Raw genomic sequence first — 23,881 nt, 5'->3', positions numbered from 1 at the left:
TGCTTATTGTATGGATCATACCTAGGGTAGGTGACCTTTTTGACGTTTGATAGTCTTTCTTTATCCAGCACACATGAATGAATGAACGGTTTGTTTTCCCACTAATCTGTTTCCCTCTTGCTTGCACTCGTTCGATTTAAATGGTGCAGTAGTGTGCGCCGATTAAGCGCCAAAAAGCTCTATAATTGGAACATACCATAATAGGAACGTCTAGACATAGCTGGTACACCTACCCTATGTATGATCCATAAAATCAACAGCAGTAAAACGGCTCATTTCACCAAATAATCCCTTCGGCTGAATTAGGAGCCAGCCTGTTGGCATCTGGTCTAATCCTATACCACAAAAAAATGCTGCCACCACCTCCCCAAATTTGAAGCTTGGCTACGACTTTGGAACGTGTTCCTACCCTGATTTAGGCACTTTTTTGTCTAACATTCTCCTAAGGGAAATAATATGTTGTTGTGAATCAGCAACAAAAACTGAACACCCCTTCGTCGGGTGGTAAAATATATTAACTCTGCTTTACCAACATTTCATTTTGAGGAAATGGCTCTAATGTTTGCCTATGGATCTAATGATGGGGACTATCGATAAAAATCTAATGTTCTTCGATTTTTCTTTGAATAATGCATCATCTGGACAACACAAATGGATTTTTTGGAATGCTAGAGAAAATTTTGGCTCAAAATGAAATGTCAACTTAGGCCGACATTAGGGACATTAACCCTATCTGACGTCCACTGTGCAAACGTTGGATGCGGAGATTTTCGGTCGAAGTCAACAAACGAAAACACGTAACTGTTTCTTTTCCACATAGAGCCATCATGACGACGGTTTCTTAGATGCATACGTGTTAACTGTTGAACTGTTTGCCTATTCCTTTCTTATAGACGAATCGCCAGCAACGCCTCAGAAAATGCCTAGGATAAACAGAAGATTCTCTTGGGGTCGGAAGCGACACAGTTGGTTTGATACAAATTGGATCGGCAGTCCTTTTTACAATCATAATATGTAATATGCATGAGGATGAAATTAATTCCGGCCTCCGGTTTGTTGTCCAACTGACTGTGTGGTCTACTGCTAGTAACATGCTAGTTCATGGAAGTTTCTGTCGACTCATTATTACTTGCTGACTTGATTTGCCACGATCGGAGCATTGGGTTGTTATTACTAGACGAACGTTTCAAATGTCAGCTTAGATGCTAGACAATATACAGTGAACTGTCTGCAACTCGATAATGAAGGGACCATCGAGTTATAGAAAAACAATTCCATACAAAATTGCTATCACAGTAGCTAAAGCCGTTGGTCCCCGGTCCATGAGTTGATGGGTTGATATGTAGGGTCCAGATGTGGGATCTGCCTCCCTGGCGTCGGTAGCATTGATACTCAGAATGGAAAACAGTATCGACGAAAAACAAATCAAGAAAAATTGATTTGAATGATGCAGTTCATTGGAATTCAATTAAATATGTAAAGCTTTAGGTATATTTTAAGCATCGCTCAGGAATCCTTATTCAATCCAAGGTATTCTCACAATTTAATCACAACCATGGCTATAGAAATCGATGATGTTGATTTCGATTTATTTTGTGTTGGTATGGTGGTAGACAAAGTTTATCATTTCTTTGGTTGTTACGGTGGGACGATCGGCTCCGGCTTGACTTTAGATTAAAATAGTCAAAACACTGCTGCACCGACAGCTGAAACGGATATCGCGAAGTATCTCACCAGTAAACAACGTAGCATCGCAAGCTCTGGCACCACCGCCGGTAGCGATTTAGAATGAAATGTTACACCCACGGCTGAACGACAATCACACTGTCTCGTTCACTGGGAAAGTGAGGGGGAAGGTGGAAATATCGATACCTGGTGGTTCTGATTTTGATTTTCTTTCAGATGAAAAAGGATCAAGGGAAAAGCTTGCCTTGCCAGTATTACCACGAAATTGTAAAATTTTTCAACAAAACATTCAACTTTTGAGACTTGCTTCCAATCCCCGGTTAGACATGGCCACCCACATTGAATACAACTTGCACAGGATGATTTTGCTTTAGTCATTAAAAACATTGAATTAGGTTCATGTAAAAACTGTATACATCCTTGCTGAGAAAATGATTTTTGCAATATTAAAACGAGATAATGCTCAGGAAGTGGAACCTTGCAATAAATTGTAGCACGAAAACGTCACTTCTGATCGAAATGACGTCTAAAATAACGTTGTTAACAAAAATAAAATCTTTCGAGTTTGACAGCTACGTATTGGCACCTCTCTTTTCGTATTGACTGTCATATGAAGCGCTTATTACACATATCAATATATCGACAATATATTGACAATATATTGACAACATATTGACAATGTATTGAGAATATATTGACAATAAATTGACATACTGACAATATTATTGAAAAGGTGATATTTAAGACGATGATTGATGACAAGTATTGACGAAAAGCTGATTTTAATTTCACTTTCTCAATACTCATAATGTATTGACAAAAAACCGTCAATTTTGCCATCAATATCATCGATATACGAATATTGTCAACATTAATGGCAATACGTTAAGCGCCCATTACACATATCAATATATTGACAAACATCGTATTGTCAATTTTCCTTACAATATTATCAATACATAAATATTGACAACATTAATGACAATACGCTAAAGCGCTCGTTACAAGGGTCAATATATTGACAGTAAATTGACATACTGACAATATTATTGAAAATGTAATATTGATGACGATGGACTGATGACGAGTATTGTTGAACAACTGATTTCCATTTCACTTTGTCAATATTCTTCCCCTGCCTAATGTGGACCCTACACGATTGCTTGTATTGACAATAATCGTATTGTCAATACATTCTATATTGACGTCAATGTATCGAGATTGACAATATTTCTGAATTCACATCATCAATATTATTGTCAATAATTGATGCGTGTGGGGTTTGCTTAAGAGGAGGGAGAACGTACGTCATTTAGATCGAATGACTCACAAAGCAACTTTGCGCAGGCAGCGAGGCATGTAGTGTTGCCATTTGTTTAAATTTTCGTGTGTGATATACAATCGATTTCAAACTAAATAAAAAATGTATCTTTTTATAGTCACCAATCACCCACACTTCGTTTATATGGATGTAAATTTTCTACAAAATCACAAGCATAATCATGTTATTTTTTACTTTAAAATAAAATAAATACTATCAGCGTTTCACATACCTACATGTAATGTAAATTAATTATTATATGCATGAATTTCATTTATGAATTTTTACCAAAACATCAGCATGATAGTTTCTATTTGGGAAACTGCGTACCGTTAACGTGGGGTATTTCACACGTGTAGTAGTTCCATAGAGGTAACTCTAAGACCAGAAGGTCCCAAAGAAACGTGCTCAACTTTTTGGCTCAGCTCTGGTACTATCTTCGGTCCCAAGCTAATCGATTCACCCCTCGAAACATAGGAAAATCCACTAACCCCTCATTTAATCTGTCAAACTTTCACAGCGAATCAAAACAAACATTGTGTAGTACTAGAATTTTGACTAGAATGGGGTACGTTAATCGTTTGCTTGGGACCAATAGGCTAGTCAAGTAGTGAGCCAATTTAAAATCGTCAGTTTCGTATTGATTATTGGTACATTCACGCACTCGACAATCGATTTGATTAAATTTGATCAATTTGGAAGTTCATGTCCTGTGTATTTTCTGTGTCCTGTCAAAAAGTTACAACATTTGGTATACCAATTTGGTATTTGAATGACAAATCCACGGATTTACAGCTCACGCAGAATAACCCACGTTCACGTTACATCCTATGTTAATTAATAAACTATATATGTGGCCCTTAATACAGTTTATATCACATATCTCATTGGTTGACTTTAATAATCATCAATTGTAATTTACCAGAAAATATAAGAAGATTTTCATCATGATAAAACTAGTGTATCATTATGATAAAACTAAGCATTATGGGGATTATTCCGAGAATCGAAGTGACTCTTGTCTCTAGTGAAGTAAGAAAAGTCACGTCGTGGTAACGTCACTCTCCATTTGATTTGCAGAGAGAGTCACGACACCACGACGTGACTTTTCTCACTTCACTAGTGACAAAAATCACTTCGACTCTCGGAATAACCCCCTATATGTATGGGTAACATTAGGTAAACATTATTGTTCTAACGAAACAGGAGAGTTTAGTGATATAAAACAAAATTGGATGCTATAATTAATCGCCTAGTTCTTACATCATTCTGAGAACTTAAGGGTAGGCCTGGAATAGATCATAATTTAACACTATTTATTCTAAAAATCCTGAAAATTAATTTGAAATGAGCAAGTAAAAGTAAGTGTTGCGTGAAAGTTGGTTTCTATGTATATCAACTAAACCTCTGCTGTTAGGTAATTGTTGAACTACGGAACTGTTCGGTAAAAGTTTACAAATAAGTAAAAAATTAAAAAAATTGGAAATTTATCGATTTTATTGATTTTCTTCGAGTAACGGTCATTTGAAATTTTTCCAATTTTTTCAGCTGTTCAAAAACCCGGCAAAACTTACCGAATTCAGTGTGTAGCTAGTATTTTCAATACATATAGGTTCAGCAATCGTTTCTGTTTGGACCCGAATACAAACATGAACTCTAAGCACACTTTCTTTCGCTGATCCATGCAATACATTGAGGTAAAACCCGAATTTATCCACCTATGGTGTGATCCGACCCTTCTTACTTATTCAAGTTTATTTATTTTATTGTCATTATCAGTGACCAAGCCCCCCACCTCCGTGTCATCCAGTGACGCTACGCCACCGCCTGGGGATACCCGGAATATATCCGGGTGTAGTCTATTTGGTGAGGCTACCAATCACCTTATCATCGTATTTTAATGTGATTTAATGGGTTTTAATTCAATTCATATTCAAGCAACTTCCCCGGGGTACCCGGAACATGTTCAAGTGTGTCCAATGTGGTCTGGAACACTTAACACGACTTGCATTGATCTTATTTTTGAATTCTGTAGTAATTTGATGTGTCGCATGATGGTTTTAATACGTTTTCCGTTAAATCCAGCGTGAAGGCCCATATTCACCGGATCTTATTCCGGCCATATCTCCGGAACCGGTTCACCGATTCCAAAACCGTTCAATAGCGTTCAATGGGACCCCAAGACCTATCATTTGGCGCCGAGTTTGTCCAAATCGGTTGAGCGGTTGCTGAGAAACGTGAGCGCATTCATTTCGTTACATACACACACACATACACACATACACACATACACACGTACACACACACACACACAGACATGTTCCGATCTTGTCGAGCTGAGTCGAATGGTATATGATGGTTTTGATACGTTTTCCGGTAAATCCAGTGTGAAGGTCCATATTCACCGGATCTTATTCCGGCCATATCTCCGGAACCGGTTCACCGATTCCAAAACCGTTCAATAGCGTTCAATAGGACCCCAAGACCTATCATTTGGCGCCGAGTTTGTCCAAATCGGTTGAGCGGTTGCTGAGAAACGTGAGCGCATTCATTTCGTTACATACACACACATATACACACATACACACATACACACATACACACATACACACATACACACATACACACATACACACATACACACACACACAGACATGTTCCGATCTTGTCGAGCTGAGTCGAATGGTATATGACACTCGGCCCTCCGGGCCTCGGATCGATAGTCGGTTTTTCAAGTGATATCTATACCCTTAAAAGGCACCTCGAGTAACTCACATTGCTCAGTGAGCAAGATCACTGTCATTTGCATTCTCACTTTTCACATCACAGCAGCATATGAAGAAAGATGCGAAGCCGAAAAGCTGCTGTCAAGCAAAACAACAACAAACAACTGGCTTGATGTGGTAAAAAAAAACTCGATCCACCTGACCAAATACTCCAGATCCGGCTAGATGAAACTACGATCGTGAAATGGGCCACCGATACACCACCGAGATTCTCCGGATGAGGATCGTACTCACCGGAAATATTGGGAACTGTGTCTTCATCGTCCTCCTCCTCTTCGACTTTAGCAGTGTCGACTGTGTTGATGCCCTGGCTGAACATTCTGGGGTAGAGGTTGGCAACGTTTCGTTCGGAGCTGGAATTGGGAATCGGATTTTAATCGGTTTTTATCCAACAGGGAGGATATTTCCTATGTATGCCAGTGATTTCCCACAACGATTTCACTTTTCTCCTCGGTGCACACTTAGAAAAAATCACCGACTTCGGTAATTCATTTACCGAATTCTCAACAGCTGAACGGTCGGTAATGTTTTCGGTAATTGAGAACATCACCGAAAAATCTGTAAACTGGATCAGCAAAATTAGCTGTCAAATTTACCGAACGATCGGTAACATTTACCGATGTGCATTGCTTGATTTGTAGTCGACTTTACCGGAGAACTGTAATTTTTTAAAAAGGCTACCGACTCAACTGTAATTTGCTTTAATATTGTTTCAATGTTGCGGTCACTGTAACCCATGCAAAAATTTGGCTACAGTCGTGATCAATAAGCTAGTGTTGCAAATTGCACCACCAATGAACAAAACCGTTGGCAAAGATCTGAAAACTTAAGTTTTTGTCGGAAAGATTCGGCGCTACACTGAAAACAAGGAAGCATTGGAAGATCGTCGCCAACGGGAATGGAACTTGGAACGTCAGAAAAAAAAAAAAACAAGCAACAACATTGGCCATCTGTAATCGGTATTTATTTAGATAACAAAAATTAATTATTTACGGAAAATATCTACGATTCGCTCATCTTGGTGTTGCATAACAGCCTCCATAATTTCACCTTTTTTATTTTTCACAAGCACGAACGCTTTTAATGTCGATCGAAAATAACAATATGGTGGATTTGACGTTTACCTAGACCGTTACCGAACTCAGTAACGAAACGCTTTGTTTACCGAAACTTCAGTAAAATATTTCACCGAAGTCAGTGATGAAGCTGATTCACAGACCTGCCGGTAAAAATGTTTACCTTTTTCGGGAAATTAAAATAAAATTACCGAAATTCGGTCATTTCATTTACAGTTTTCAGCAATAAAGCGAGAAAATACCGAAACATCTGTAATTTTTAGCATTACCGATCTAAGACGGTAATTTTTTTTACCGAACTCAGGGTCTCTGTTTAAGTGTGTGGACATCTGAAAACGATTCGTCCGGTTATTTTACGAGAACATTTCGCATATGTCCGCCTACCTACAGTTAATTCGCATTCAACGTTTTGAAACGGAGGAATACGAACAAAAAGCACTTCCAATCCAAAACAATCGGCACAGAGAAGCAGATGAAAATCCACGCCAATGCACGCCATTCGAAGCTTTTCCAGCATCGTTCGAGCCATTTTCTGAACACTAGGTTACCCAGTTTTTCAAGCTCGAGCACCAACATTTGAATCAGCCCTTTCTGACATATCTAGATAGAGCTGGAATTTGGGCCTAACAGCTTTTGTAAACAATGACTTCAATTGATGATTTTTAGAAACTCAAGGCTCGCCCACGCAAACCAACCTCCTCATCGGGTAGGGAAAGACTTTCCCTATCCGATGGTTATGTTGGCTGCGTGGGCGTGCCTTTAGTTCCTAGAAATCATCGATAGAAGTTATTGTTTACAAAAGCTGTTACGCCCTAATTCCAGCTCTATCTAGATATGACGATTAACAATATAGCAAAGACCAAGATGGCCATGACTGAAGAAAATGATCTGCACTTTGGCAGCAGCGTAAGTAAAACAAAAATCTGATTTTCATTTTGGTTGAGTCGTGTCCTAATTTTCTCAGATACAGAAAAAGGCCTGTTAAGTGTTGCGTGGATGGGTGACACGCAAAATATGGCCACCAGCTTTCATCATTTTCCTAAAGTTCAAACGGCGCGTGATAATATTCGAGGAGAGCTGTGGATTGAAGCCGTAGGCATGGAAAGAAGAGACATTTCAAATCATGTAATACGGTCTGGTTGCTCAGAAGCGAATCCCCTCGGGCATTCACTTCGTCTATAATCGAACATGCTTGGCTTTGAACTTGAACAAGCATGAAAAGGGAGAATGAGAACTGTCCGATGCATAAGATTCGAAAATTCTGTCAATCCCAAATCGCTTCTTGCGTGTAAGAAACTTCCGTATGACAGCTATTGCCCATCTTAGTAGACATTTGAGAAAACCAGAATTTGCAAAACATGTTCTATTTAAGAAAGACCAGAATCTTCACAAAACTGGAGTCCTTGGAAAAAGTCAGTACACCAAAAAGGCAGTTGCAAAGCGAGGAAAGGAGGTAGTAGCAACAATCAATTCGAAACTAACGATTTTAAACTGGCTCAATACTTGACTAGCCTATTGGTCCCAAGCAAATCGATTAACGTACCCCATTTTAGTATAAATTCCAGTACTACACTATGTTTGTTTTGATTCGCTATGAAAGTTTGACAGATAAAATGAGGTGTTCGTGGATTTTCCTATGTTTAGAGGGGTGCATCGATTAGCTTGGGACCGAAGATAGTACCAGAGCTGAGCCAAATAGTTGTGCTCGTTTCTTCGGGACCTTCTGGTCTTAGAGTTACTTCTATGGTAGTAGTGATGGAAAACAGTGACCTGGTTTGGACCGACGAAGATTCTGATACGGAACTACAGTTTACAGCAGATGTGGATGATTCTGGTACTTTTCCAGTATTTACTATCGAAGACCATTTGAGTTCGATGTGGACCGACGCTTGATTGTCTTTTGTTTTGAAATTTTCATTGTTTTCTTGACGTTGCCCGAATAAAAAGTCTTCGAACTTCAAAATTGTAATCAATGTTTAGAGCGTCAGCCAGCGTTACGTAACTTTATGGGACAAGACCGCCAATCGTTAGCATACAGCAGGGCGTAAACGCGATGATCGATTTTCTCTTTTGTTAATAACTCGCTAGAATTAACGATTCTCGGTGCGTTTGCTGTTGCTTTTGATAGCCACCTGTTACAACTCTACATTGAATAAATTCTAGAAAATTGTTTCGCTTAGCTGTAACAATGCAAAGACAAAATCGATGAAGGGAATCGATCATCGCGTATACGCCCTTATGCGTGTGCTCACTGTCAAATTGTATGTGTAACCTGTTTTTCAGCTAACTGCTATCCAACAATTGCTTCGTCAATCATGAACTGAAAAATCAGTTGATAAAAAATGTCTCGTAAAATCAGGTTGGTTTTTTGGTTTTATATTTTCAGAATTATTTGTTTGTAAGTCATAGAACGCTGAAAATTGCAAGGAGAATTTAATTCACGACTATTGAAAACAATCTAAATCCATAATCGTATATGTATACTATTGTTAAACTCGGCTTCTATTTATTCGTTTTCTAATGTTTTCACACCGTTAGAAAAGTACCTGCCTCAACTCTTGATGGACTAGTTCTGTCGTAACACCGTAAATTCCGGATTTGCTTTTAAAGCAAGCCTTCTGGAGGCCATGTGGTATTCTATGTGAAATATAGATAGATATTTCTAGATATATTTGAAAGCTTCTAGGGATAAAAATACGATTTTAGAAATCAATTTGTTTTAGCTTGTAACACGGCCCTGGCTACCGATTCTACAAAAATCAATTTGAAATTTACGGAATGAACCACTGACCCTGACACGATCATTTAAATCATAAAAAATAAAACTAATACCCTTTCTAACATATTTTGGAATTGGAGCCCGAAGAGTTAATCTTAAAATGCCCGATCACACACACCACGGAAAAAAAAACATGTAAATTTCGGATCCCTGAGACCGACACATGTAAGCGACCCTTTTGGCATAAGAATCAGTTGAAAGAAACGAGAAAATCAATTCAATTAAACGTTCTCTTATTTGTGTTGCTCGATATGAGAACACTTAATTTTACATGAAATCTCGCGCAACATGAGAAAAGGGCCTATCATTGTTGATCAATTCTCTTCATTGATTTTCTCTTTCACGAATAACCCGACTGCAAATGCATTTCCCATTGAGTGTGTTGTTTCAGGCGCAAGTTAACATCAGAGACGATGTTTAATAAGAGACGCGCGAAGACTGAAGCCAAAAGTTCCAATCGAACGGTTAAAAGCGGTTCCAATCGAGCAATGTAAATAAACACGAGCGTTTCACGAGGAAAAGCGTGAGGAGTATTGAGATGGCGGCTGTAATTTAATTTTTGAGAACACGTCGTTAGGCAACATATACATAACAATTTCATTGTGGTTGCGTATGAAAAGGGCAATTGGATACTATTTGACTTTTGGAATACAAATAAAACGCAAGTAAAATCTTTTGAGATTAATTGTTTATATTTACATCAATGCCAAAAAGCAATTTTTTTGCTGATCGACTGTCAAGTTTTTTTTTTTTTTTTTCCTAGGTTTGTTTTCCGTCGGTCTTGTTTTCCGTGCTGAGCACCAATGCTACCGACGCCAGGGAGGCAGCTCCCACACCTGGACCCTACCCTATCGACCAATCAACTCATGAGCCGGGGACCAACGGCTTTACTTCCCTTCCGAAGGAAGGCGTAATCAGAGATGTTATGCCTCAGAACATCCCGGCGGCGCCGACTGGGATTGAACCCAGGCCTGCTGGGGTGAGAGGTAATCACGCTTACCACTACACCACCGGCGCCGCTAACTGTCAAGTTTTTAATCATAAGTGAATTTGGTGAAAGACTTCAAAAAAGGGACTTCTCGATTACTTTTTTAAAAGGACGTATCTGCTTTTGTAAACAATGCATTTGATCGTCGGTCGGCGCAAATTCGACCAATTTGTAAATTCAACCTTTCAAAATGTTCGTTTTGGTTAGAAAACAAACATATAAAAATTTTAAGTTCATACGTTAACGTTTAGAGGTCACTCATCGGATCTAAATGAATGGTAGTGTAGGATACCGCCCATACCACGGCAAGCACGCTTCCGTAGTGTATGCGTTATAGGTAAAAATACATCGTTTGTGGGTATTCCTCAAACAGATCATGGAACGTCAGATTGATCTCATTTGGTGTAAGCAACTTTTTCAAAACATAGTGTATATGCATAATAATTATTTTTGTGTAGTTTTTAAGCGATATGGTTTCCATTTAATGTGTTTTGGTTCAATATAGTCGTTATTTCAAAAGTGAATTAAAGCAAAGTAATGAAGGCAATCCAATTAATTTACTTTACTTATTAACAAAGTTTTGTAGTGTTGTCTTTTGGTTATTTGGAAGTTTCTTCCGCAAATCTTCCACATTTAACAGCAGATTCTGGAAGTCTTTTTCTTTTTTTGTCACATTTCTGTTATAATCCTGCATCAATTTGATTGCTCTCTCTGCGTGGTCGTTTACCACTTGAAGCCGAGTAACGATTTCTTCTCCTTTTTTGATATTCCTTATTAGTACTCCATTCACTTACTGGTTCATCGAAGAAGCTAATATCAATCACCAATACTCTAAAAATGTTCACAGTATTGGTAGTTGCCAGCTGGTCCAGCGAAATTGTACTCAACTCAGTGAGAAGAATATTCCGTTTCTTTGTCGGATCATCATTGCCTTGCCTTGTTCGAATGGATTGGACAAGCTTCTCTCGTTCTTCGGAAGATAAGCCAGTGTCAAACACAGAGAGACCAATTAGTTCTTCACTTAGATACCAGAAATGGCCTGAAAATTTTCTTTGCGCAGCACCAGCAGCATCTGGATTGAAACTTTCGAACTCCTTAAGATCCGCTATAAACTTGAGATCACTGCGATATCCGGCCGGTTCTTTGTGGAGATGAAACTGCGCCCTGAAGAGATACATCTTTAGACTGTAGATAGCCCGTGCCATCCAGCGCGCAGTATGCACAGGTCCCGGTGCACGGAAATAAATTCCTCTTGGAGGAGCTATGCCCAAAAATATGATTGTAAGTTCCAGAAACTCACGGTAATCATCGCTCGGCTGTCCAAGCTACGAAATATCATTGAAATAATAACATTTTCTTATCATATGAGTTAAGATAAAATACTCACAATGATGCTGTGTTCCGCGAAGCTTGCAATTTGAGTTATGCGATTTCTCAAAAAATGTAGCAATTCGGATGTCAACGGAACTTTGTATTTTTCCTTATCTATTGACTTCTAGTGGCTTTAAAATTGCTTGAATATAATAATGTCGGGTCCGCTTGTCGGCCCCATGATGGTATGGAAGACACTTTCTAAGGCTAGCTCTAAAATATGGTGCCTACAGGGTAGCCATAGAAGGTTCGCCTCAAGTTGGCGCTCTATCCACGAAGCTGCACCGTTCTTCCTGCCTTTAATTAGTAACCGTGTTTGAAAATCATTAAGTAGCAAAAAAATATTGAAGGGTTGTGTCCTAGACACGACCACAGTATAACGTAGAACTACGCTTATTTCATGAAAACAATGATAAAATTATCGTTTTTACATTTTTCAAAATATTCATTACAGCAAATTTAAAAAAATATTTATTTTAGCAGGTTTGTAATGTAATATCCTATCGATTGGCGTATTTGAATTTTAATTTCATCTATAAATTACAAAGCTACAAGCGTTCAAAACCTAACACTATTTCAACACACATATTTTTTTATATGCACCCCAGTATAGTCGACAAAGACGTAGTTCTACGTCAAAAGGAAAGTAACGACTTAAGCAACTGACCTAGTGTGGAAATAAAGTTAAAAAGATATCATAAATACCTGTATTGACACTGGTGGTGTCAAAGGACATAGCTTTAATTCGATCAGTTAAGTTCCAAGCTTTAATCAATTCCACAACAGCTTCTTCGATGGATTTTCCTGTCCCTCTTTCAACAAATGGAGCCAAGAAGCTGTGTCGTGCTTTTTCCTGTCACAAGTACTGCTGGCGATCGACCAGTTCCTTCCCTATCAAAGAACTCACCACTTTACCGTCCCTGTGAACTGTAAGGATTTCATCGGGACTGAAATTCTCCATCAATTTCAAGGACGATTCAGACCTGTATTTCTCACGCAATCGATGCATAGTGGAACGGTTGATGTTAGTATTCCCTAGATCAAACCCAAACGATTTTGCAGCTGCTGCCAGAATAACTGTGGCAGAATCCGTGCTGACTTTTGCTGCATCAAGAGCCTGGGATAATTCTGGGGTTACAACATTTTGAGTTCCTCATCGTGAGCGATGCTCCACACGCTTGTCTGCATCGTCAGGCTCATCATCGGATAGGTCGAGTTCTACGAAGTCGGCTATAATGAAATAAATTTACTGCACTGTAATCAAGCAAAGAAACTGAATATTACCAGTTGTCAACTTATTTTCACTTTTTCTTCGACGTTCTGCCAAGAGCTTTTGCCTCTCTTCTTTACGCTTCACTGTTGCCACCTTCTTCTGCATTTTGGTAGCAAGAACCCCATCGATGCCAGCTATGGAACCTTGGTCATCTTTCTGGTCCTACAGAAATGCTATGTCTTCGAGAATCGCCTGTCTTACACCAGGATCCGTTTCTTGCTGGGGGCTTCGTTCCATTTCCGGTATTGCCATGCTCTTTGCAATGTCAAACAAGTCGTCAAGCTTGGTTTTAAAATGGGATTCACGTTTTTTTTGTGCTTTGCTATTTGCCCGTTTCATATTTTTTGCAAATTGCAAGCAACTCGGTATGCAGTGTTTCAATTTTCTTAATACAGTGAATTTCCTGAACTACCGGTATTTTTGATTTCTGCCAGAAGCACAACACCTGTTTAGCGGTATTTCTAGCACTCAATCTGACCGGAAGCCTTGCGATCGATGCTAGTAGTAAAAGGTAGCTAGCACTTGCCGTATTGTCCGAAGACGAGCTCCAGTGATAACTTCACATTCAGGTCCCACAAATTTAACGAGAGTTTCACTTCTGAATTTATGAGCCAATTTGAGGATGCTTTTCACTGCTTGGTACGACGCATCTAAACGCACTGAAATAAGGGCTGCCACTGTTAATACACAAACTGGATACTGTCGTAACCGGACAGAGGTTTCCAGCCTTTGTCACGGCTACACGAAAGCAATTGGTTTCTCGCTACCTGAATTGTTACCGCTGCTACTGTTACTGCTGCTAGTACGTCTGCTTCAAAGTTCGTTACAAGAATGACTTCATTAGGCGTAGGTAAGCTCTATCTAAATTTTAACTTATTTCCAAAGCACTGTTAGTTGCCATGGAATTTCCACTAACAAACCAAGAAGATTTCGGATCCAATGCCTACTGCCGCAACGTCTTCTTTCATTTTCTTTTTCACATTTTACGCATGACAGCGTTGTCCTATTTTTGAAGAGAGAGAGAGAGAGATAGAGCTTTTTTTTCCTCTGTTCGGGACCTAACACTACTGCGACCAGTAAATTGATCTATTGTAAAGGGTGATACGGTCAAAATTTGGTCAATATCAACTTGACGTATTTCTTTCAATTTTGCATTTAAAAAACCTGAACACCCCTCATTTTGAAGGTGTGTGTGTGTAGAATGTTGCTCCTATTTTGATTTTGGAATTCACTCTTCAGTTGTCAAAATGCCGTCCAAGCAAGAAGAGCAGCGTATCAAAATTTTGCTCGCGCATCGCGAAAATCCGAGCTACTCGCACGCAAAGTTGGCAAAATCGCTAAAAGTTGCCAAATCAACCGTTACAAATGTAAATAAAGTGTTTGGGGAACGTTTGTCGACAGCCAGGAAGTCTGGATCGGGGGGAAATCGAAAACCGGAAGCCGCTGAGACGACAAAGAGAGTTGCCGGTAGTTTCAAGCGAAACCCTAACCTCTCTCTCCGAGATGCCGCAAATAAGCTGGGTGTATCGTCTACAACCGTGCATCGAGCCAAAAAACGAGCCGGACTATCGACTTACAAGAAGGTAGTGACTCCAAATCGCGATGATAAACAAAATACGACGGCCAAAGCGCGATCCCGGAGGCTGTACACGACGATGCTGACGAAGTTTGACTGCGTGGTAATGGACGACGAAACCTACGTCAAAGCCGACTACAAGCAGCTTCCGGGACAGGAGTTTTATACGGCAAAAGGAAGGGGAAAGGTAGCAGATGTTTTCAAGCACATGAAACTGTCAAAGTTCGCAAAGAAATATCTGGTTTGGCAAGCCATCTGTACCTGTGGCTTGAAAAGCAGCATTTTCATAGCTTCCGGGACTGTCAACCAAGAAATTTACGTGAAAGAGTGTTTGAACAAACGTCTGCTGCCTTTCCTGAAGAAACACGGTTGTTCCGTACTGTTTTGGCCGGATTTGGCATCTTGCCATTACGGTAAAAAGGCCATGGAGTGGTACGCCGCCAACAACGTGCAGGTGGTTCCCAAGGACAAGAACCCTCCCAACACGCCAGAGCTCCACCCAATTGAGAAATACTGGGCTATTGTCAAGCGGAACCTAAAGAAGACCAAAAAAACTGCTAAGGGCGAGCAGCAGTTCAAGGCAAACTGGCTTTCTGCGGCGAAGAAGGTGGACAAGGTGGCTGTACAAAATCTGATGGCAGGGGTCAAGCGTAAGGCCCGGCAATTCGGATTTGGAAAAGCGGAAGCCTAACTGAATATTTTTCCTGAATTTTATACTAATTGAACTTGAAAAAGAAATTTAATTTGAGTTTTTAAATAAACGATTTCACCGATTTACACGCGTTTTCCCTTGACCAAATTTTGACCGTATCACCCTTTAGTATATCCCGTGTCCTTAGTTTAGTGCATGTCGTATTACTCCATCACTATTGAGAAATGATGAAGTATTCGATTTTTTTACAGTTGTCACTCTTGCATTTATCGCAAGGATCCGACTCTAATTGAAAGGTCCCGCTATTTATACCCTTTGGAGTGTTGAAACACCCTCCAAAGGCGCGCCACTTTGTCAATTAAAATTGGATTCCTTAGCAACAAAATTAAGGTATGACACCGATAATGACCATGCATTAGAACCCTAGTCTTAACCACTTCAAACTAGGGAACAACGAATAGAAGATTAGGAATCACATAGATGAAGACAACTAACTAATTTTTTTCCTTCTTTCAAGATCATCCTCGGTAGACAAAGCCGAGTCTTGTCACTATCAACAAGGCATAAAAAGTAACAAGGACTAAGATGTGTTCCTTGGATTACTGAAAAATCCTGTTCCTCTAGTTTGAACACTTTTCATGGTTTATACCATGGCTTCATGGTGATACCTATGCAGTGTACACTGAGGTAGCGTGGTCGCCGAGGCATGGGTGGTCTCCTACACTACCATTCATTTAGAGTCGATGAGCGACCTCTAAACGTTAACGTACGTATGTTTGTTTTCAAACCAAAACGAACATTTTAAGAGGTTGAATTTATAAATTAGTCGAATTTTTGAAAATAAGGGACCAGTTAAGCCAAATCGACGAGAAAATGCATTGTTTACAAAAGCAGATCCGTCCCTTCGAAAAATAATCGAAATTTCATTAATACAGGGTAGGAAGCATGAACCGCAGATTGCATAATGTTGAGCAACGCTCTGTAAAATATCCGCTGCAATTTGATATATTTGACTTCACTTCACTGACACTGATATATTTGACTTCACTTTGAAACAATCAAAAAACTATTCGCTCAAATTAAGAGTCACTTGAAGTAGACACAAAATTGTGGGCTGCCAAACCTGGCAGACAAAATAACTTAGATAGCCGTGCAACCAGATTTACTTTTATTCTCTCCGCGCGTCTCTTATAAAACATCGTCTCTGGTTAACATCATCTTCGGTCGAACTGGACTGCGAGAAATTCGTTTATGTTTCAGTGGTAAACCAAAGATAAAATCGATGAAGAGAATAGATCAACGATGAAAGGCCCTTTTCAAATGTTACGCGAGAAATGTTTGTTTACGTTCTATGATTTACGTCCAATATGGATTACGTCCCGCGTAAAAGTGTGCGGTCTATCGTAGAAACAACTGCAGCCTACAGTCTTTTATTTTTGGACGGCGTTAAAAACAAATGGTTCAAATGTATATTAAAGACACGCAATATGGATTTCCACTTGGAGAGAAAAAACAGAGAAGAGAGAAGAGAACAAAGATGGAGAAAATAGGGCCCAAACTTACATTCTCGAACGACTTTAATCTAGCTTATCGTATGAATTTTGATCAGCCACGTGCCAGGATTTGTACACACAGACCAGCCCACCCCAAAGTTTATAGCACTGATCTTCTTCTCTAACGATATCCTACATCTTTTCTCTTATTTGCAGTTTACTGCCGCTCGCAACAGTTCCAGCTTCCGTCTTCGACTAAATCTTCTCCACATAGTCGGAATACCAGAGCAAAATCAACAACAACAACGCACGCCAATGAATCGGAAAAGGCATTAAATTATCTCTTCCACCTCCGCTCGTTATCCTCTGTAGTTGACGACTGGGCAGGGCGTTTACTACGCGTCCAGCTGATAAGCTTGTGAAACGGTACTGGACTGGAAGGTGGTGGCAACCACACCCCATTCCATCAATTATCGGATTTTTCTGATGGAATCTCATTCAATTAACTGTTCCACGAGCATCGGATCGAGCAACAATTGGACCTGCTTCGTCGTGCACTATGAACTGGAATCAATGGCATCGCCATCGTCGTCGGCTACACTGGCCAATCTTACCCGGTCGCAATTCGACGAGCTGGAAGCGGAAGTGGAGGATTACGACCTGCTGGCAATCGATCCGGCCTATGAGCTACGATACGGGCTGGTCGGGACGGTACTGCTGAGGTTAGTATAAATTTGCCGTTTGAACTTGAGAAAGTGTGTGTGTGTGTGTGTGCCGCTTCGACAGGGAATGACCCATTAAGAAGGCACTTGACGTGATTTACGGTTTGACATAAATCTAAATTTAAACCTTCTCCGTCCATCAATCAGATAGATGCAGAGTTCACACCTTCTCTATTGTTTTTCCGGATGTAACTTTTTTTTTTCTTAACGTTCTATATGTTTCAGCGTGGCCTATGCACTGATATTCATCGTCGGACTACTGGGCAACATCTCGGTTGTTATCGTCGTGAAGAAGAGCACCCTGATGCGGTCCCCGACCAATCGCTTCATCGTCAATCTGGCGTACGCTGATTTATTGGTCAATTTCCTCTGCCTACCGTTCACGCTCATCGGTAATCTCTATCCGGGTAAGCTATTTTAAGTTCGACATAAATTAGCAACAAATTTAATTAATTGAACTAAAGTATAAAATGTAATCACGTGAACGTAACGGGGTTGACAGACTCACTCCTCCAGACATCGGAGCTGGCCGAAGATTTTCAATATCACCAAAGCAATTTTCTCTTAATACACGCTCGGAAGCAGAAAAGAAACGGTTCAAGGCAATGTGTTTGCTTAGGATTGGGGACGTGTGTCGACGCTTTCGATGGAACTTATCAAACAAAAGTCACTAACATCATCGTTTGGCAGCAGCTCGTTACCAAATATGGCTTTAGCTTCATTTTATTACAAATCCAAATAACAAAGCTTGTTTGGCTCGCAGCAGGAACAAGACGAGCTTTAAAATTGAGTACGGGATTAACGTCCATGATGCTTTTTTTGGGAAATTTCGACTGAATCCGCTTGATGATTTTATCGACTTGGATTAGGTCTTCTAATGGGGTGTTTGTGGCATGGTGAATAATAGAAACGATGATGGCGGCAGGATAATGGGTTGGTACTTCTCATCCGTTATTCTGTGGAGGCGCATGGTCTTTCATTGATCTTAAAATGGTTTTATTAGAACAGACAATGCAAGCTTTAGCCATGGTTTACGGAATCAGTCGTTGCTTCAAGATTTTGTAGGCAGCAGTGTTCTCATTCATTGAGCCTCCCTGCGAGAATAAACTCGCGTGGGAATGCGGCAAACAAAATTCACGCTTGAGATTCTTATGCATATTCACGCACTCACACTCACAAGCATGAGCATGAGCATACATTTCAGTAGTTGCTACTCCGTGATTTACCAGATTTAGCGAAATTTGTACAAAGAACCATATAAATGGAGCTTGGGACTAGCAATCCATTCTCAGTGTACAAAATCCGGAGAATACATATTTTTGAGGTCAATAACGGTGCCCCGGCCACGTCCTTACGGTCATCGGGGAGGGAAAAGATTTTCATTTCAACAACCGTTGCTACTAGAGACCGAGTATACCTCTGCATCTCCACGGTTGTCACGGGAAGGACGTTTTGTTAGTGGAATTGGAAAGTGATGCGACCTTTTAAAACCTGTTAAGCAAATGACGCGACCCTATCTACTCAGTAATGTAAAGAGGCTTGAGTTTTGACCCACGGACTTCTGTTCAGTAAGCAAAAACAGTCGCTCTAAGGCCACCGTGCCCCTTACATCACAACAAGCTACGACCGACGATCGTTCATTGTCGGTTACAAGAAGCTATCACAATAAAATGAAATCATCCAAAGTAATTAACAATGTCTTCCGAACCGATTCAGGCGTACGTCACATTTGTCTAAGTATACTTATTACACACTAAGATTATTTTACAGATTTCTGTTAAATTTTACCGAAATCTCAACAGCTGAACGTTCGGTAAACAATTTTACAGTTTTCCTGTAATTATTTACAGATATCTGTGAAAAATTCACAGATATTTGTGAAAAATTACAATAAATCTGCGAAACTGTTTACCGAACGTTCAGCTGTTGAGATTTCGGTAAAATTTTACAGATTTCTGTAAAAATTTCAAAGTGTGTATTTTTCTGAATCGGTCCTCCAATTTCTGTTATTAACAATTTTCTACATTAGAGGCTTGGATATCCCAAGTAACAATGTTGGTTTTATGAGGGCTCTGTAGACCATGAATTGGACTTGTATACGTTTTAAAACCTTGATAAAACTTGCAATGGTACCTGGGATATTAACTTAGTAATGTAATGAAGTTTTGGGTTTTAACCCATGATCTTCTACTCATTAAGCAAAAAGAGTTGCTCTATAGCCACCGTACCCCTTACATTACCACAATCTACGACCGACTCAACAAAAAGTTATTCAAATGAAGCGACGTCTCTGAAAGCAGCCAACAATGTCTTCCAAACTGGATCACGCATACACCCTTTCCAAAGTTCATGGTATAAACTATTCAACTTTTGGTTATTAACTGCGCTTTATGCTCTCGCAAGCCAACGATGGTGGTTTATTCTGTTGTGGGAGATCATGGGATAAAAAAAAACCCATGATATTCTGCTCATTAAGCAAAACCGATCCCTCCAGGGTTATCGAGCATCTCAACACTACACGACAAAATATGATTAAGCGAGTGATGGAAGCCCAGAAATCATCTTCACTTCTACGAAAAATCGCTAGGTTGGTGGATAAACAGTAAGCTTTACAGCAGGATTTGTTTTGGTAAACGGTACACTGAACTGAAGTTTAGTGATGTGTTCATGTTATGAAAAAAGCGCCTAACCAGACTCTTAAATATGAACGGGCCTGGGGTTGAATCCACGATGTTTTTGCTCAGTAATCAAAACCAACCGCTCTAAGGCCGCATACCCCCTCATATCACAACACACCACTAATGATCGAGTTGATGCTAAAAAACCATTCAAACCCGACGAGGGCGATGATGATGGCAACTGTAACATAAAACGTGACTAGCAAACAATGTGATCACGAGTAGAGAGCATGTGAAGTAATGACCATTAGACTGATGCAAATTTTGAAATTTTCGCTCCGCAGCTACCCAAAATTTCAATTCAAATCTATAGCAAGACACCTGTCGATGGACTGTGGATTATCCTCGCTGTTTGAATTGATCAAGTTTAATAACCTCTCATTGCACCCAACCTGCCAGGGCCAAAAACGGTATATCCACGGGATGAATGAGAATCTCCTTCTAACAACAGGATCATATAACTGATCAAAAAACAGGCCATCCAACAGGAGAATGCCACAATGAGTGGGGAGAAGAGCCCGCCCTCTATTCACGGAATATTAAAGACAAGGAGTTGGCATTTCTACTCTCCCATCCATTTCACTTTAATCAGGTGCCCTGGTGGACCCTCCCATCCCCAGAATATAATGTTTCATATAATAATGGAATGAAAGTTAAGAGAGAAAAAGGAAAGATCACACCCGATATGCTGCAAAGGAATCCATGACATCACGATGATTTCGAAGAGCTCCCACAGATATACTGCCGCTTCTTCTTCAATCGGTGTTATAAACAGTACAGTCTGGAAGACGCAGCGCCAGCTCATCACCGGCCGAATCAACTCGCGACCAACGGCGAAATCAGAACCGACAACTCCAGCGACCGAAAACAAACGCGTCTAATAGCAGCCACGGCACACTTCAATTCAATTCATTTGGTTAGAAACTGCCGGTGCACAAACCATTTGAATCATCGCCTTCCATCCTTTTTCTCATAGCACTGAGAAAAACTTCATGTGAAAAATTTCCAAGGGGTGATCACTCTACACACTTATTTCTCAATGTGCCGACAGTGCCAACAGTGTCATCAGACTGAATGTTTGTATAATGGTATGTTTGGCAACTCGGTTAAACTGACAGTAACACATGTTTTATTTTGAAGAAACAAAACAACAAGCAGTGGAATCCTATCCCAGATCCTAACTGTCGTCACTCTCGGTTCGTTGCTCCCAAATTCTCTCGGAAAAAGGACTACACTGAACCTAATAACGAAGACAACAAATCAAGAAGACTGGCAACTCTTCCATTTTCTCATACGAACGCTATGGGACAGGTACAATCGCGTCATCCGCCGCTCAAAGGTAAATGCTTCGAACGAACTTGATAGCAAAGATAACATCCTCAGACGAAGAGTTTGTGTATTTGCTCATTTTTCTATGCGTTGCTTCCACCTTCACTCAAGCGAAGCGCTACTGTATCTGTCGCTTGAATTTTGGCAAAGTTGCCAGTCTTCTTGATTTGTTGTCTTCGCTAACAAGCAACGGCCTCGACCACCGAATCGAAGCTTCGAGCGTTCGTTCTTCGAGAGGCACTTCTAATTTCCGACAGGACAATAACTTCTACTGGATTCGAGGGGGGCGACTTTATCTAAGATACAGGAAAAATGTTGCTTTGCTGCTGTGAGATCCTCGAAGCCTGTGAGAGATTTCCTGCGAAAAGATGGAGAGCGATGCGAGTAGATGGAAATAGATGCAAGAGACGAAAAAAGATTTTTTGTAGATTGATTCGCTAGCGTGAGATTTCCCGACCATCTTAAATTGAAATTTAGAAGTGTCTCACCCCCAGACTGGATTGGAGTATGATGTGGACTCGGATGAACCACAGGTGACGGTGGTAAGTAGACGAAGCGAGTGTGCATCTTTAAACTGGTCCGGATGCTCTTCAGATTCTGATGAACGCTTCCGGGAGGAGCTACCATAGAAGTAAATTTAAGACCAGAAGGTCCCGCAAAAACGTGCTCAACTTTTTGGCTCAGCTCTGGTACTATCTCCGGTCCCAAGCTAATCGATGCACCCCACGAAACATAGGAAAATCCACGAATCCCTCATTTTATCTGCCAAACTTTCATAGCGGGGAGAATGGGGTACGTTAGTCGATTTGCTTGGGACCAATAGGCTAGTCAAGTAGTGAGTCAATTTTAAATCGTTAGTTTCCAACCGGTGGAGCTACTTCCGAAAGCCATCCACTCAGTCATAGATGCGTCGCCAGCGTTCTAGTGGGAGTTTCAACCGAAATCAAACTTCCCTGGTGGAGGTGGGGTTTAATATGGCTACACGGTCAAACAGTCCAAGAATCGGACAAATGGAGAGAAGTGTGATGTCTCTGGCGAAAAGCAGTGCCGGCCAGAGAACACCTGTAAAAGCTGGGGATCTGTCGATGATAGGAAAGCAAACGCCGGTGAAGATTCTACCTCCGAACATAGTCCGAGTGATCATCGATGTCAGTTACGATGAGGAACGAATCATGGAACTGAATGTCGGTTGGCTGATCAACGAAGTGGTGAAGCGTTACGGAATCAAACATGGTAAACGAACACTGATAAAACTACTACGGCCAGATGGTGGCCTTTGTATGTAAACCGATCCCCTTACGACCTTCTGTGTTTCAGACAGCGTTGGAAAAATATCAAAAAATCAAATCTCACCAACGCCCAAGATCACGCTTGATTTTCGTAGACAAAAATCAACAAGCAAACAACTTCGGTTGATTTTGCAAGCTGTGATATCGCAGCTTGGAATATCAAGCTAACAAAACTCACCAACTGCAAATCTCACCAAACTGTGGTGAGATTGAACTTAAGGATTTTTGCTTTAACCTCGAATGCTCGAAAACTTCCAGCAGCTTGCAGCAGTCCCTTCGCGTCTGCCATCGGTAAAGATTAAAAAGAGATAGCAAACTATGCTTTCTCTTTCTAAGAAAACGATGTGCAATGGAATCATTTTTGTGTCGAGTCAACTCTCATCTTGATTTTTGCACGTTGTGAATAGTCTCGCAATATCAAAGGAGCTTGAAAAATCAATATCAAGCATGATATTTTGTTCCAATATCACGCGTGATATTGCGAGCGCATGAGAGCGGGAAAATATCAATTGATTTCTGATTTTGCCAACACTGGTTTCAGATTTCATAATCAATGCGTACCTCATAGAGTTCTAAAAGCTGCGTTCGGACACCTTCCCCGCCAAGCCTATAAAAATTTTATTTCCAGCACTGGGTTACCAGGGTCGTGTCCGAGATCTAAACCTATCCTTTAATCAACACACCGATGTCAACTTTCAGGAGCTCACCTTCAAGCCAAACAACTGACCAATCAACATCTTACAATTCCACTAAACCTCGTTCGGCTGTGATTTCAGCTCCGTCACGAATCTCCCCTCCCTAAATCAATCTAGCAGCGTCTTCAACCGTCCCTTCATTTCCTCCTAACCAACTCACTAATCAC

The 23,881-nt window shown here is 40.4% G+C and overlaps 2 protein-coding genes across 4 annotated transcripts in view; one reads left to right on the top strand and one right to left on the bottom strand.

The window, feature by feature from the left end:
• The window catches only part of LOC135708797 (neuropeptide SIFamide receptor-like), a 147,716-nt gene that overhangs the window by 100,943 nt on the left and 22,892 nt on the right, over positions 1 to 23,881 (top strand). For all 3 annotated transcript variants that reach the window (XM_065230946.1, XM_065230947.1, XM_065230948.1), the window contains exons 2-3: positions 17,218 to 17,723; positions 17,949 to 18,130. In XM_065230946.1, coding sequence (XP_065087018.1) covers positions 17,488 to 17,723; positions 17,949 to 18,130 — 418 coding nt within the window. In that variant the 5' untranslated portion in view covers positions 17,218 to 17,487. The remainder of the gene's footprint in view (positions 1 to 17,217; positions 17,724 to 17,948; positions 18,131 to 23,881) is intronic.
• LanB1 (laminin subunit beta-1) overlaps positions 18,435 to 23,881 on the bottom strand; it is a 123,189-nt gene continuing 117,742 nt past the window's right edge. The window contains exon 19 of the mRNA XM_065230929.1: positions 18,435 to 18,449. Coding sequence (XP_065087001.1) covers positions 18,447 to 18,449 — 3 coding nt within the window. The 3' untranslated portion in view covers positions 18,435 to 18,446. The remainder of the gene's footprint in view (positions 18,450 to 23,881) is intronic.

Source organism: Ochlerotatus camptorhynchus, unplaced genomic scaffold (assembly GCF_037179485.1).
Source record: "Ochlerotatus camptorhynchus isolate MF236.1 unplaced genomic scaffold, CSIRO-AGI_Acam_v1.1 ptg000335l, whole genome shotgun sequence".
NCBI classification, from domain to species: domain Eukaryota; kingdom Metazoa; phylum Arthropoda; class Insecta; order Diptera; family Culicidae; genus Ochlerotatus; species Ochlerotatus camptorhynchus.
This window is presented reverse-complemented; position numbering and strand designations above follow the sequence as displayed.